A 17484-nucleotide genomic window follows, 5' to 3' on the forward strand; every position below is an offset into this window, starting at 1 on the left:
GTGTTGGATGACGCAAGTTCTGCTTTCTTTGTCTCTCAGATTCACCACAACTTTATAGAAATCTTTAGTCCCTATACACTTTTACAAGAGCTTTGATTAGAAAAATAATTGAGTAATGCTTTTACCATGTTATTTTCATTAAAAACAACTAAAGTAGAGCTGTAACAATCACTCTGTTAGTCTTAGTTCATTGACAGAAAGTAACTTGGCAACTATTTTTTAAATTAAATAATGGTTTTAGTAATTTTTTAAGCAAGAATACCAAAGAATGCAGCTTCTTAGATGTGCAGATTTGATGCCCTTTTATCATACATCATGATAAACTGATTACCTTTTTTTTTGTTTGTTTGTTTGGGCTGTTGGTCTGACTAAAAAAGACATTTGAAGATGTCACCTAGAAATTTGGGGAATTATAACGGGAATTGTGTTTTCTGACATTTTATAGATTAATGATTATTCAATTACTTGAAAGAAAATTGCTGATCATTCCCTAATGAAAATCCTTTACTGTAGTTTTAGACCCAAACGAAAGTTACCATGGAAGTCGTCTATTTGCCTGATGTTTAGGTCTTGAATAAAAGCTTGATCCCTTTGCTGTGCCTGTTTCTGAGAAATGGGACCATTACCATAAAGTGTTCCACAGAGAGGCTTACAGTAAGAATAGAAAGCACATTTAGCTGAAATTTATAAAAGTGCTCTTTTCTGAAGACATCAGCTGTTTCTATTGTTGGTACCTTATGTGTGAAGACACGTTTGTCTGTATCTGTCTTCACTCTGTCATCACTGGTCTCAGACTTCCATCAGCTGGATTTCCTCCTTCTCTTCGTGTACCTACCTCTGCTAGTTACAGTATCATGTTTCCTCTAGTTGTGGTTGTTACTATGGTGGTACTGGTTTGAAAGGATGTAAATACACATCAGGAGGAAGCACTGAGTAGACATTGGCTAAGTGGTTGTTTGTGGCTTAGGAAATGGATCTTAATGAAGGAAGAGGCTTAAGTTCGGCTGCTGTCACATGTAGTGAGTTTCTTTAGAGGAAAAACACTCAAACCACAACTTCTGTGCAGCACATAAAACGTTTGCACAACATAGTTGAGGGTGAGTTTGTTAACTGACAACCTAGGCATCACATTTCTGCTTGGTATATCATGTGTAACAGAAGGACAAAAATTATGTTAATCAAAGGTGAATATGTTGATCTGAACAATTCATGTCAGACAAGGGAGTGTGAAAGTATCAATATTAGCACATGGAAAATAACAGTCATAAAGCTTTTATAAATAAAAGATATATACATGACAACATGAACAGTCTACATTTTAAAGCTGATATGTGGTGAAAACTTTTAACATTTAGAGTTTTGTATACTGACTAGGGTTGTAATGATATGAGATTCTGACAGTAAGACTACTGTCACAGAAATTAGCATGATTTTATGGCCTCATGTATACAGTATGACACAGCTATTATTATTATTAGTAGTAGTAGTGGTAGTAGTATCAGTTACAGTGACCCTTAAAGGAATGAAAAGGGAAGTTGTTTTTTTTATTAGAAGTGAAACTTGGGACCATTTTGTAAAGGAAGTTTATATAAAAAGTCTGACAGGCATTGGAGGAGAAAAGGAGATGCACAGGTGAGATTCTCTGTCTGGCTGCAATACTTTTCGATACTTCAGATAAGCACATGTACTTAGTAGGATAACCATCTGTTTTTAGTCCATGGTATATTTATCACTGTAACGCTAGTGTTGACTAAAACATGCCATTAATATCAGAGCTGTAACTTTATTTAGATTTTATAAACTATACTGAATGAATAAATCTAACAGTAATCTACCGATAGAAATATCACAATTGAAGGAAGTGATTAAAAGTAACTGACAGTGTGCAGGATTTTTGGTTTCTTCTCAATAAACTATACTTGCACTTACAGCTAAAACAATTAGTTGATTAATCAGTTACTCAGTAAGAGATGAAATGGCATAAAAATATCACAGTAATAGTGAGCTAAATCATTACTATTATCAGTATTGTTGCAGTATTGTTTAAATGTGCTGATGTTGTTAAAAATTGAAAACCACTAATAAAATTAAGAACACTTTGTTTAGATAAGTATGAAAACAACACAGCCAAAACTTTATGCAAGACACGTGAAAACCATATCATCATAACATTAAAGATAGCACCTTGTGACCGTGCATCCAGGAGACTGTTGGACTTTGGTTGATGCTGGACAGTATTTATCGTGAGTTTTTCAAAGCACCGTAATCAAACACAGTTTTAATGATTATTGAATTTTGAAACAGCAGTACTAGTCCATAGGTAATTTTACCATGGTCTATCATAAAATCGGCAACCATTTCATCTCTATACTGTGGCAGATTTCTTCTCCAATGTGATAGAAAATTGAACACTTTTTGGTTTTGAGCTGTCAGTTGCACAAAACAAGCAGTCTGATGATGTCACTTTGGTTCCTGGGAAAATGTGATGGGTATTTCTCACCTTTTTTCAGACTAAATGTCGAACAGATTAATAAAAAAAAAATAAAAGGTCAGTTGCATTCCTTGTTGCTTCTCACCTGCTCCAAAATCAACATTTAACACCTATTTCCATTGTGCCCTGTTGTTTATGTCCACAGTACTTTCCAGGCCGTCCAGTGGTGATGAACCTCTTGAGGTCTGTCCACGCTCAGCTACAGAACTACACTGGCGAAAAGATAACCTATGAGGCATTCAGACAGATGCTGGATAACACAACTCAGGTGAGTCAAAACAAAGCTGTGTAGCTAAAGATCCAATATGTTTTGACCTTATGCATCAATATTAATATGAACTTGGGCTCATTATTGTCAGTCAAGCCGACATCTAAAGTACGCTTAGTTAACTTTTTAAGCCTGTCTTCCATCTTTGGTATTCATTTGATTCAGAAGTGGTCTGTCCATTACATGCTGCATCGAGGAAGCACATTAATGCAAATTGAGAGAAAGAACATACTTTTGTGAGCCTGAGCAGGCGGGCATCTTAAAGGGAGAGGAAGAGAGGAGCAGACAGGTAAGCAGCTGCAGGGAGAACAGAGGGTAGGGCATCACAAAATGCACCCAGACTGATGTGAGCACGTCCGTCTGGGAGTAGCCTCTTCATTACACCGAGATATCAAGGTCACCTGTCAGTCTGGACACATAATGAGTTCAGAACCACCTCAGAGGCACCAAAGTGATGCCTACTGTTTCAAAGAAATGTTAAACTGTCATCTTGTAAATTAAGATAGAGTAGGTAAAAAGATATTTTATAAATATCCAGATATTTCAATATGTACTTTGCCCTTGTCTCGGTGCCAGCACATACAGCTGAGGATCTATGTGCTGTTGTCTTTGGAATGAAGCCTGCATGCCTCCAGTACCGCCCCTCACAAATTGAAAGAGTCACTTACTTACATCATTAGCTTTTAGCAGGCAAATCAATTGATCAATGAATCAATGGGAAGGTATGAATAGACTTCGTCCTCAGAGGAAATGGACTCTGTACACACACACACTCACATACCAAATCTTTACTATTGACATGTGAGTAACCCTGTCAATCACGGCAGCGATGGCGATGCAGTGCGGCGAGAGAAACGACTTTATGTCAGAGAAAATATGTTATTGGATTCAACTGTGGCTCGTGGTTAGAGATCTGGATAGCTTCTGTTCATTAGTGGAGGGCTGAGCCATTAACCTGAGATTGACTTCTTATTGATCAAGAAAACTATGTGGAACAGCTTTTATTAAGTTGAACAGGTTAGGAGATGCTGAAGAGGCTCCACTTTTTAGGGAATCTTTGGAATTTGGTCTCATTCAAAGTGGAATTAGGCGTGTTTTTTGCTTAAACTTATCATTATGAAGTAAATGTTGATTGCCATAGTATAATGATACTATCAGCGTTCATACTGGTTCCCTATAAGCTTCACTTTCACTATGCAGTTCTGTCTGCCACCGGGTTCAATCTCCTGGCAAAATCAAGGCTTGAACGAAGTACCTCAATGATTGCACAACCACAACAGGAAGAGGATAGCGCGTTTGTTTTCCCTGGTAACTCCCGGTAGCTATCTCCTGTTACCAAAGCAGATTAGTAGAAGTTCTTTGTAGTTACTTTCCCAAGTAGTGAAAATGGCGGACTGTGGAGCAACAGAAGTAGCTGTGGAAAACAAAATGCAGTGTATCATGTGTTGTTGGTAGTTGCTGGGCTCTGAGGAAACGGAAAGTGACCCAGTTGTTTTTACCACAGTGGCATCCAGGGCTGTAATACTTGAGTCCAGTCTTGATCACACGTTTTTTTAAGTCTTGCACTTGTCTTGTTCTTGTGCTTTGTTGGACGGTCTTGGGCTATTTCAGTCATCTCAGTCTGCAGTCTTTCGTCCAACGCCACTGCATTTTACAAAAGCACACAAGCACTCGACTAATAGTGAAATGTTACACACACTTATTTCAGCAACAGGCCAAAGCAGTCAATGCAGGGTCTCTGTACATGTCTGTAGTCTTTGTACGCTGTGTGTCTTAAAATTGGCAAATTCTTGTAAACTTGGCTGCTGGCTGAGACAAACCAGCCCCTTCTCCCTCTTCCAGCGGTATCTGCAGGCAGTGATAGGCATCAGCAAAATAAGATGGTCTTGACTACAAGGGGATTTGTCAACAAATCCCATGAAAAGACCAAAACCATCAATGCTAGTTAGTCCAGCACTTAGTGCTTTTCAACTTCCCTACTTTCTCTGAGGCACATAGACATTCAGTCCCACTGAGGATGTCATAAAATTGGTTGTGTGTACTTATATTTTAAGTAAAGGCTAAATTTCCTGAAACAATCATTCAACAACATTCAAACTCAAAAAGGATTAAATCATTTATTTGTTATATTTTCATCTGTATATGGTTCACAGTGGTTCCCAACCAGGGCTGTTTTCACTTAAAAGAAAGATGTTGGTGCCAGAGTGCAGGGTTGAGAGTTTTTTTGTCTGCAATGGAGACATAAAACAAAAACATTAACAGAATCAGACTTTGGTTACGCCGATAGTACTTGTTATGGGATCAGGTTGTTGGTTGTTGGTTTTGGTCTTCTTGGGGGATTTGTTGACAATAGGAGGAATATAGACTATAACCAGACTGATCCTTTAAGCTATTTACTTTGTTTGCTGCTTCCCATTTGAGGGTTATCTGTTTGTCTGTTTTCTTTCTTTCTCTCGCCCTCAGTCTCTAGATGCTGCCCTGCCTGATGGAGTGAGGTGGGTGGGCTGTCAGGGTTCACAACCCCACCTGAGACGTTATCCTTGTGGGATGTGGACTCTCTTCCATGTCCTCACTGTCCAGGCTAAGAACGCTGGGACAGGCAGAGGTACACACACACACACACACACACACACAGATTGTCTTGCTTTGAATGAAAACGGCCACTGAAAGTTCACAAAGACAGGGGCAGACTGAGGATGAGGGCTTTGTGAGGCTTTGTAAACAAATTAGCTCAGGAATGTTTGATCCATTTTTTTCCACACTGACCTGATTTAACATCACACAGAGACAAGATTTAACACAGAAAAACAAACAAATATTTCAGAAAAGTCTTCACCAGATTTCTTTCTTCTTCTCTTCCCTGCTTTCCTTTTTTTGTCATTGTCATAAACAAAATTGAGCCTAATTGTGACTGTGTGAAAAGGGATTAAGTTAGATTAGTGGAATGTGAGTGGTTAATAAAACAGGCAGATGACCAGAGGCTCCACTCCTGGCAGAGACGTTAATCTCCCTTCAACAGACACACACACACACACACACACACACACAGAGGTTAATCCTGAGGTTTACGGACGATCATGTGACCTGCAGATGGACTGGTCAAAAGGGGCGTCCATCTGGCCCCCCACAGACCACCAACTTAATGGATGGATACACAAACATACTGTACAGTATTGACCATAACATAAAACCATTTACACAATACACAGATTATTAAAGGTGTGAACACATTAGTAAAGGTTTAAACACCAGCCCATCCTTACTTTCATAAAGAGCACACACACACACTCCAACTGTCAGTACGGTTCATCTGAAGGTCCTGTTAAGCCGAGAACAAAGGCAAACAGCTCCAGGACAATATGTTTGTGGACTGTTAAAGTCCTGAGACAACAGCACAGCCACCATTCACACAGAGGGTTAACTGTATTTAATCTCCAGATTGGGTTATCCATTCGCATAGATAATTCATCACAATGTGGGGTTAACCCAGCTCTCTGTGACTCCTGGCCCACATAACCGTGGGAATCCAGGAAGCTGTGGACCCACACTGCCATTAGCAAGCAGGTTAATGTATAGAGACAACCAGCATTGTAAGAGCAGGTGATTGTGCTTTATAAAAGAAAAAATGACTGGTTTCTACTTGTGAAGAGGAGGTAATCCATGATATTCATTTAAACATGCTGGTTTTTTTGTAACAGCATTAACCACCGTTTTTATGCCTTTCTCTGGCCAGAGGCATTATCATGAACATAATATCTGAAGAATTCTTCATATTTGTCACAAACGTCCACTTGGACAAGTAATTCAATATTGGTGGCCAAAGGTCGCTGTGTCCTTTCAAAACATGTTTTGGCCTTTGGGCCATAACACAAGAATTCATATGCTAATTATGACAAAACTTCACACAAATGTCTAATAGGATGTAATGATAGTAATGATATTTAACATCCAAAAGGTCAAAGGTCAGCTTCTCTGTGACATCATAGTTTTCTGCAAAAACACTTCTGGCCATTACTCAAAGTCATATCTCAGGAACAGAAGGGAAAACGTTTGGTTAGATACTGAATTGGTGACACTAATCTTGGGTGGCCATCTTGAAACTGAAATTGTTTGGAACTCCTGTGCTGTTGGGGGGAAAATGTGTGTGAAGCATCCATGTTTTCACAGACATGGATGTAAATTGGAACTGCAACTTGACTTGCATGCTCAGGCATACAACAATGAAGTGGTAATTCTAGTTTTGTAGCATATTACTAAAGATATTACCCACAAAACATATAAAGTAACAATATTGGGGCATAGCCCGTTCTCATTCCCTAGGTCAGCGTCAGATTCTGACGCCCTTTAGTGTCTGTATTAGACAAACCAAGCTTTCAGCTAACTCCAGTGTAAACCCCTCTGCGGCAAGTCTTGAGTAGGGTGGCAGGAAGGGGTGAGTGGATGAGTCAAACAAACATAGGACTTTTACCCAGAGAATGATGTTCGTATCCCACGTGAAACCAAAAGTCAGTGTTTAGGTTTTTTAACTGCGTAACATCTTGACTCAGAACAAAATTTGGTGTTAAGATGGAGTTTGTGATATTGTTTTTATTTTGACATACATAGCACATTTAAATGTTCTCGAAATTAATTTTCATCACAAAATGTCATCCTTCTCTAGATTCCCAGGAGGTGCTGAATGCGATGAGAAACTACGTCCACAACTTCTTTGGCTGCAGGGCGTGTGCTGAGCACTTTGAGTCCATGGCGAGGGAGAGTCTGGTGGAGGTGAACACATGGTCGTCAGCGGTCCTGTGGCTTTGGTCCAGACACAATCAAGTCAACAGCAGACTGGCAGGTAGGAGTCAGTGTGATCGTCTGTCACCAGCTTGCAGAATCCCTTTGGTGCAAACTAGACGTCATTCTCCTCTCTGTTATTTCAGTTACAGCTGTCGTAAAGTTTCTTTTATTGGAAGTTTCCTTAAAATTTCAGTGAGGCAGCTGTCACAGCATCTTAAGCTTCCATTTTTGTGATGGATTTCTGGGTAAAATAAACTATGTGGGCGGGGAGAGGATTTAAATGTTCCAAAAGTGGGGGTGGCTTAGCGAATATAACCGACGGTTCTTTGCTGTATGTTGTCCCCCTTCTCTTCCCCCCCTCACGCCAACAACTGACCTGTTGATTAAAAAAGAGTGCTGCGAAGCTAATCGAAGTCCATGTTGCACACCTTACTGTGCTAAGCCATCCATGTCCCTCCTACTTTTTCCTTCTTTCCTCTTTCCACACTCCTCTTAGCTGCATCTACACATCCACACCTTAAGCATTACTTAACTCAGTTTTGGGGCAAGATCTTCAGTTCCAGTTTCCACTCATGGTCAGTTAGTCGTTTTTATAATACGACTAAGAGGGTGAGGGGTGGATGGATCCTGAGATCAGACACCAGCTGTCACCCCGTCTTAGTCCTCCAAGTATCATCTGCCTCTGCCTCACCCATTTTCTCTTGACCCCCACTGCCATCCTCCATCCTTCTCCACACCCTTTGATTCTCTCCCACACCCCACTGTCCTCCCACGGTCGCCTCATCAGTCGCCAACCGTGTCTCATTCATATCTTCTCTAGATGCATTTCCCTAAATCCTGCCCTTTCACCTTGTCCTCGTAGGTCTGTATCCCAGACTCCACCCCTACTCTCCACTGTAGGATTTGTGTCTTTGAGGAATGTATGACTACAAATTTTTATCCAGGTCATCCATTTAAACACAGCATAATTACCCACTTATTCACTTTTAGTAGGCTGTACACAGATAAGCATATAAATATACATTTTCTCTCTTTTTTGACCGTGCTGTATGAGCATATCACACTTCTGCACATTCGCTCGGGAGTATTAAACAGCTCCTAAGCATCCCTCCTCCCTTGTCTGTGTTCATATGATTTTATTAGGCACAGGAATGTCATTAACAGCCCACTTTGTTAAATCACTATCTTTTGTTTGTGTTGACTGCCCCCTCTTCTCTCTCAGGGACAGCTTGTGTTCTGAACAGCAGGGGCCAGAAGGACACCCGTCCCTGCGTGTGTCTGCCCCCCAGACACTTAAACACTATTCAACCCGCCACCTTCATCCATCCGTCTTCCCTCTCTTCCTCTATCTCTGCTGCGGTCTTTCTCTCTTTCCACTCACCGTCCCCTGGGACTCATATCCTGCGCTTGACAAGTAATGGCACAGCATCCTTGCAGGATGGGTCCCCCAGGAACTAGTCCTCTTCTTGCCCACACACACACACACACACACACACACAATTCCCAAGGTATTGTGTGACAGCAGGTGGCAAACACCATGACACAAGCCACACACGCTCCCCCTTCCCTCCCCATCCCAAACAAACACACACACACACACACACACACACACACACAGCCTTCCCAAGCATGGGTCAAGTTGTGGCGTGTGGCGGGGGAGTTAGTCATGGTGGAGGGTGAGTCAGGGTCCACAGGGGATAAGTCGGGTGAATCGGAAGGAGAGAGAGAGAGAGAGAGAGAGAGGGAGGAGACGGGGGTTTGGCTTGTGTTTGTAGCAATGAGTAGCGGCGTCTCCCTGAGGAGAGCACACTCCATCCCTCCATCCACTCAACCCCTCCTCTCGCCTTTGCCTAAAGTGGAGCTCTTTAGCAGGCCTCCCCACCCCTCCTTTCAGGAGCAGCCAAGCATGAAAGAGCAGCTATTTGTAAAGCAGCCGAACAATTAATTTAGCTGGCAACAAAGAGGCCCCAGGGCCCTCGGCCTCCTCGTAGCAGCAGAATTAAGACCAGTGGCAGCTCAGTCCTGTTGCTGCTTGTCAACAGGCTGAGACTGATTCACATTTCTACAGACTAACAGCAGCAGGCCAGACTGCCTTCAGGACTGAGTGTTCACATGCAGAGCAGGGTTTGTGCATTTCTTCATGCAGGATAACATAACATACTGGGATTTATTAGACTGTGTATCCTTTGAAATATTTTAATTCTATTGTCCAGTGGTGTAGTGGAGGGTGTACGCAGGTATACATGGTGTACCCACCTTATTTTCTGGCTGTTAACCGTACACTCACCTGTCAGCCAAAAAGCTGCTAGAATATATAGGAGAGTATACCCACTTTCTCCCAAGTAACCCACCCACAGAGTAGTACACCCTCCTCATCAACTACCCCGACACCACTGCTAGTGCCAAAATGGCACCTGAGTATTTCGTGCTAATACAGGGGTGGATTACATAACCTTAAAATATTATTGCTATATGCAGATGGCTTTTGTGATAATTATATCATTTAAAATAAAACAAAAGAACTGTATTAATTGCTGTTTGCCCTGTTGTTTTCATAATGTTTTGTCATAATAGGTTTGTGTTGTCCCCTTTTGCCTTTACCGTCTTCTTGCACTGTAGGTCTCACCTTTTATAACCACAACACTTCCATATTAACATAATTCCCATTTTTGGAAACGAACCAGCAGAAGTGTTACACTTATTGTCAGCCATGCATGTTGCTTTATGAACAAAATGATATGGAACAAACCTCAAGAAAGATAAGCAGATTTATTTTTCATTTAAACTTTAAATATTGTCCGTATGCAAACAGCCATATAAGAAATCTGACTAAATAAAGTAGTATTAAACTATTACAGTTTTGACTTAAATCATGAACTAACTGTTCAAGGAGACAAGAAGGACAAACTACAGGTAGGGTTACATTAGGCTTGAAGTCAGTGACACATGATGGGAAACAGCAGTTCCAACAGCTGGATGGTTACCCTTAAAGGATAGAGCTGTAAAAATGCAGCACAATGTGGTCCATAATATTTAATTGTAACAACAGAGCCTCGATGATCTCAATGTCGTGTTCAGTGCCCAGATGGCAATCTGTTCCTTTGTTTTCTGTTGTGCTGGGACTTAAAACAAGTTACCTGTAGGTCGAAATGTTTCCTCTAGGGTTGCAGCGATGTAACGGTTTGAAGGTAAACTGTACAGTGTACAGTTACTTATCTACGATATTGAAAAAAAAATGCATGGATGGAAAACTCTGACCTTTATTTGAGTTATTTTCTAAGAGGAGACTTTTTACACATACTACCATTAACACAGTGGTTTCACGTTTCAATTACAGTGATAAAACAATTTTCCAACCAACAATAACCCTTCCATTTTCATTCCTTTGAGAGCCATTCTGACTGATAATAATGCAAATTCTGTAACACCGTGATACTGTGAAACCTCAATATTTTCTGAGGCGGTTATCATACTGTGAAAATCTCATATCGTTGCAACCCTAGTTGCATCGTTGTGCAATATTCTGGGAGCGTGCCGATTTCAGCATGCAGACAGCCTCTCTTTGTTTATATGGAAATTAGTCTGGGACTCAATTGTATCATTCCTGAAATATTGTGATAGGGGTGTCATACTAATCACGATATTAAAAATGAAACAATAATACATGTATTATAATGTATAATAATAATCAGCGCCTCTTAAATAAATCAGTTTCTTTCCGTTCCTGCTGCATCCCTCCCAGATTGCCATTTGATTGCCTTTTCACTATCCATTGAGTTTAACTGCTCTTTTTGTACACTTTTGTACAGTATTAGTGACAGACTCTGTCTCTGTGACAGATAGTGTGGTTTTGTTGTTTGGTTAAATGTTATTTATTCTTTATTGTGTATTTAGGTGAAACAGTTGACGTCCTGGGACACAAGACAAATTTCACATTTTTTTCTTATAATAAAGTGAATTCTTATCTTAGAGATATTGCGGTGATATCATTATTATGAACTCTTCTGGCCGCGATAATTGTGTAGTGAAAATGTAACATGGTTCCAGCCCTAGTTTGTAACTGTGATTTAATGTTCAGTTTTCAGTTATATGTACTGTATGTTTTAATGTGTGCTCGAGACACATTAAAGTCAGTATTGATAAAACTATTGAGGCCCACCCAAGTGTTAGATCTGTCATACATTAAACAGAATTCCTAGTTAAGGTTTTGTCTCGATTATTTTAATGAGCATAAAATGTCTGACATCATGAGCTCTCCCCAGCAGCCATGATGGCTCAGTGTGCCGTGCGGTGTAGCTGATCCTCACTTACAGAATTAGTGCTGAGGAAGCTAGTTTGACGTGCTGAACAATACATATTTATACCTGATGAATATGTATGCACGGCGGTGATGACATCTCCGTGACAGGCCATTGTGGCAATCTCAATATGGCTGGTATGGCTAAAGTCACCCTGGCCGCAAACGTGGCAAGCTGATTAGAATAAGGAAAGAGATCTGAGGCATCTGTGGCGTGTGTGTGTGGGTGTGTGTGTGTGTGTACATATGTGTGTGCTCTCACCTGCTGAAATGTATAAAAGCACCCACATGCTGCAGCCCATCCAGGACACAGTAAAATTGATGTATCCTTTATGTAAAGTACTGTATGCAGAGTACATACACACATGCATATGACTGAGATTAATCTTGAGCGGCGGAGAGGAGGAGGAGGAGGGAGCGGGACGGAGGTGGTGGAGGATGTAAATTGACAGTGCTGTAAAGTGACAGACCTGCTGCTGCTGCTGCTCTGCTTTTTTTCCTTCTTTTCACACACACATACACACACACACAATGGCCTGTTGGTGACAACAAGCAATTTATTACTAGATGCTGCCCTGTGTGTGTGTCCTTGTGGGCATTTGTGCAGAGTGTGTCTGTTGTGCGTGAGTATTTTTTGTACCTTTTCCTCTGCCAGTCTGTTTGCATGGATACCGTGTTGTGTGTGAGTGAAGAGGGGTGTTAGTGGGCAGTGGCTACATGAAAGAAAACATGTTAAAGGAGAAAGTTTCTAATTCATTAGAAGAGCAGCTCCCCTCTGGGGTTTCTTTTGCTCTCATGTTCAATTTGGAGATTGGACTTTGCTTTCAAAGGGGTGTGAAGGGACAAGACAGGTGGTCCAGAGCACCGAGGTCTGCTGCCTGAAAACAGCTGTGTGTTTGTGTGTGTGTGTGTGTGTGTGTGTGTGTGTGTGTGGGTGTGGGTGTGTGGGTGTCTGTGTGTGTACATGTGGAGAAGCTGTCCACTTTGGCCACATCTATTATCTCACCACCCCTCCCACTGGGACATCCCAGAAGCCCATTGATCATTGTTAGACCCTGTCATACACTCTCTCTCACACACACATACACACACATACACACAAATATCAATCCCTAGATTACATGCACACAAACACAGACAGATGATTTACATATACACACTTAAACACATACATACACATATGCATATAGGCACTTAGTCTTTACGAGCACTGTGACAAGATCAAATGGGTTCAACACAGATTGCATCCAGTCCTCAGAGCACTTACATCTTCAAGTCAATGCACCAACAAGGAGAATAAAAGAAACAACAATGGATGAAGCAGCTGACTAGAGCGCTTTATGGTGTGTGATTCCTGTATGTGACAATGAATCTGATCCCCTGTAACCTTTTTCTGACCTTGTATGTTGTATTTTATAAGTTAGTGAAGTACTAAGGAAATATGCTTCTTTACTTAAATTCCTGCATTCAAAAATATACTTAAAAAGAATACTGGCAGCCAGTTTACTTAAAGGAATACTTAACCCACAAAATGATCATTAGTGTTATCAGTTACTCACTCTACCTGATGTTGAATTTGGGAAGAAAACTGTGTTTTTCTTGCATGTCTATAAATTAATGGTGTCTCCTAATGCTATGTAGGTTGGGCTAAATGTCTGGCATGACACAAAAATTTAAAAAAATAAATAAAGTGATGTACAATACAGTAAGTCTACTTCTGCGTTTATGTCTGCAGGTGCTTTGAGTGAAGACCCCAACTTCCCAAAGATCCAGTGGCCTTCACCAGAAATGTGTCCAGCCTGCCATATGGTGAAGGACAATGGGGATCACAAGTGGAGCCAGGAGAACATTCTCCCTTTCCTCATGTCCTACTTCTCATCCAGCAGCATCCTCACAGGTACAGGTTAACGCCATAGTATCTTTTCTGAAGACCTCATATCCCATACATTTAATTATTTAACCCGTTCAGAAGCCAATAATGTTCCAAACACCCAAAAAGTATTGTAATGGTGGATTTTTAGTTAGCAGGAAAAAATCTGATTAGGAGACTTAATTATGTCGTTGTTTGTTTGTTTTTTTTTTCTATCCATTCCAATGGATAAAAAAATCTTAACGCAGAAATCACAGAATTCTACAAATGACAATAAATGGTCTTAACAGGCCTTTTTTCTTTAGCAAAAAACATGAGATTATTTATTATTTATGAATTGGTAAGTCATATCAATGAATAAAGTGATGCTTCAACACACATTTCATATATATTTTGTATTGTATTTGTCATCATGTCTCAAAATATCCTTAATTTCTTAAGTATCTCCAGAAAACAGTACATTGGAAACCTCTTGATATAGAATATCATACAGAATAGAATATTCCATGTAAAATGTATTATAAGCTGTCTCTATCTCTAGAAAATCAATTCAGAACAGCATTTTCCTTTTCATTTTCCACTGACACACAGATTCACTGTCCAATCCAGTGGACACACATTTAATATCTTTCATGTGATTTTTTTGACATGTATAAGTCATATTACATCTCATGTGTACTTTGAACACAGTTTAAACACAAATTATGTACTTTTTAACAATATGATTAATAGAATAAAATTTGCCTTTCACTTCTTCCTTGCCTCATAGGCCATGCTTGTTAAAAAAGGGGGCGTGGCTCTACTGTAGCAACTCAAGTGTGTTTAACATAGTGCTAAAGAAGCAAGGGAGATACATACCAACAGTAACCCCAATGAACAAAGAAGACAAAAAAGGTTACAAGGCAACAAAGAGTGTAGGTAATCCCACTGTCACCCTAAAACTCCCATATTCATATTACAGTACATCTTTCAGTCATTTCTAATGTGTTAAGTGTCATACTTAATTTGAGTTTGCTAAACTCTGTCAAATTAAAAGCATTTATTCTATAAATCATATCAAATCTAGTGTTTTCATCAGTAGTTTTCTTTCAGTATGTATAAGCTTTTTGCTGTCACACTTCAGTTTTAAAGAAAGAATATCTGAGCTGAATTAAAGGTTTACCATTGATTCAAATAAACTAAGGATGATGATAAAGCATTTGATTCTGTGACTTTAGAAATCATTCACCCGTGTTTTTCTTTTCTTGCCCTGTCAGACTACCTTGAAGATGAAAGTGAGATCCTGGAAAAACAAAGGGAAAAACTTGTGAGACAGCAGCAAGCTTTAGAAGATCAGAAACATTCACAGAGGAAAGCCAGGGAGGCCTTGGACTCCATGACACACCCTCTGCCATCGCAACCCACTGTGCAAGAAGAGGAGGAAGAGGAGGAGGAAGAGGGGCCGCAGGATGAAGCAGATGAAGAGGAGGAAGGCAGGGAAGGAGCGGCAGCAGCAGCTGAGATCGCAGGTAAGACATCTGAGACGACACCGTGGGCCAAACCCCAAATGGAAGTGGGTCGAGGCCGGCGGCAGCCCCACAGGAAGCCGAGCATCGTGGGGATGAGGATGCGAGAGCTGCAGGAGGACATCGTGGATCTCGACTCATTCGTCAACCAGCACTACAAGGCCAAGGCGCTGCGGGTGGCTGCCTCCAGCAGGGTCAAACAGCGCACCCTGCAGAGGAAGGAGGAGCAGGAGCCCGGGCCTGTGTTCGGGCTCGGCATGGAACTGGACGCGGGGCTCGGGATGGTGGGCCTGCAGCCTATGGAGGCAGACTTTGACATGGATGTGGAGCGGCAAAGGAAGCAGCTGCAGAAGCGGGAACTGTCTGGTCAGTACTTTATTGAGGAGGCCGAATTGAGCCGCAGAGGACGCTGGATGTCTGTGCTGAGCATCGGATTCTCCAAAGTGGACATCAGCCTGTGTGTCATCCTTTACTTCCTTTCCTCCATGTGTCTCCTGGCCATGTACCTTTTCTTTAAAAACCGCCTCAGGCTACGGCGGGCTAAAGTTTCCCTACCCTGAACCAAAGTGTATCCAAATTTGTAGAGAGGCAGCAATAATTAACATTCATTAGGTTCATGTAGGCTAAGGTTGGGTTAGTGTAAGGGGATGTGTCGAGATTAGGGCAATCTTAGGTGGTTCACTTATCTGTTACCTACGGCCAAAGTAGGCAACAGCGTGTTTTACCCTGAATGTTGTGGTGTCTAACTGGAGAGGAAGAGAAGGGAGAATTAGCAGATTACCTTCCAAATATTTGAAAATTGTGTAAATTATCTAACCTTACACTTAATCTGGCCTCCAGAGCTTTTCAGGCAGCGCCTTAACTGTGGAAAATCTGTACGTATAGATGTATGTTTCCATCAGTGGGTTCCTTTGTGTGGGTTTGAGGTTTGCGCCTGAGTTAAGGATAATTCATTTCTGATTTTTGTTTGACCAGTTATGAAGGCTGAAATTGAACCCAGTATGAGATTTTTTTTAAAATTTAGATTAAGTAAATGCAACTAACTTTTTTGTTGGGATTTTTGTTGCTTTACGCAAGTTATGGTCATTTGTAGCAGTCTGATTTTTTTTTTTTTTTTAATCTCACAGTAGGCAAAGACCTACGCTGCTTCACTGTGTACTATGCCAAAAAAAAAATACATTTTTTATATATTTACATATAAAAAATATTTGAATCATTTGAATTAAATACTCAGATAGGTTATTCTTTGATTTTAAAAAATGTTCTGTTGTATCTTAAATTACAGATGGACTGTTTTTCCCTCCAATCAATGAGATTTTTGTGTTTTAATTATTAAGTGAGATGTTTCTGCATTTCATTAAATAGTCAGATTGTAAAAACAGCCCCGGGTCTTAATGCTTTGTGGGGTTTTACCATTTGTTGTAGGCTCAACTGTTGCATCATATTATTACATACTGTGACAGGACCAGCAGGTCCATACTAACTTTCACCAGAGAAGAGCGGATCAGCCTTCTGTTGTTCAGCTCCTTTTGAGGTGGCTTACTGTACATCACACTGAGGGTTATGTCACCTCTTTGATTATTACATCACACTGCTGAGTCCACATAACAGCTACTCTGGTTGTTTATGAAGTGTTGTGGAGCAACGCATATGTTCACACTGGACAAGGTTTAAGAATAAGCAGGATTTGTTTTTGGCTTGTGTCCATGACGGAGAGCTTTGGCTGGTCATCTCAAAAACACTGTGTTTTTCTGTTTGCTTCTTTGCTTCTGTCTGAATCAATAAAATTATTTTTGATAAGGACTCAGTGCTTCTTTCAATTCTCTGATCTGACACTGAAACCTGTGATTTGTTGAGGCAGGTCTTCTGAAAGGGACACAATACATATTTTCCCTCTTACGTGTAGGACTATTTATCAGTCTGGATTGTTTTGATGTGAGTTGCCGAGTGTTATGGATATTGTCCATAGAGATGTTGCCATCTCTCCAATATAATAAAACCAGATAACACTCAGCTTGTGGTGCTCAAAGTGCCAGAAAAATACACCTGAAAACTCAACAGCAACCTTTCTTTCCAGAAATCATGACCTGTTTATTTAAGATAATCCACAAACCTTGTTGTGAGCAGTTTCATGAAGGAACTATTTTCCCTCTACCAAACTACACCTGCCCACCGTATCACCGCACAGAAGGAAGAGTGCATCTACTGCTAGTACCACTGAGCTAGCTAGTGTTACACCCACTACAGGTCTCTAGAATAAGAAATTATGGGAAA

At 40.7% G+C, this 17484-nt stretch overlaps 1 protein-coding gene across 1 annotated transcript in view; it reads left to right on the forward strand.

The window, feature by feature from the left end:
• Positions 1-17013, forward strand: part of qsox1 (quiescin Q6 sulfhydryl oxidase 1) — a 34474-nt gene extending 17461 nt beyond the window's left edge. Inside the window, exons 9-13 of the mRNA XM_033621936.2 lie at positions 2637-2759; positions 5223-5364; positions 7420-7596; positions 13571-13732; positions 14962-17013. Of these exons, the coding sequence (XP_033477827.1) occupies positions 2637-2759; positions 5223-5364; positions 7420-7596; positions 13571-13732; positions 14962-15770 (1413 nt within the window). The 3' untranslated portion in view covers positions 15771-17013. The remainder of the gene's footprint in view (positions 1-2636; positions 2760-5222; positions 5365-7419; positions 7597-13570; positions 13733-14961) is intronic.
• Positions 17014-17484: the final 471 nt, after the last annotated feature.

Source organism: Epinephelus lanceolatus, chromosome 6, assembly GCF_041903045.1.
Source record: "Epinephelus lanceolatus isolate andai-2023 chromosome 6, ASM4190304v1, whole genome shotgun sequence".
Lineage (NCBI taxonomy): Eukaryota > Metazoa > Chordata > Actinopteri > Perciformes > Serranidae > Epinephelus > Epinephelus lanceolatus.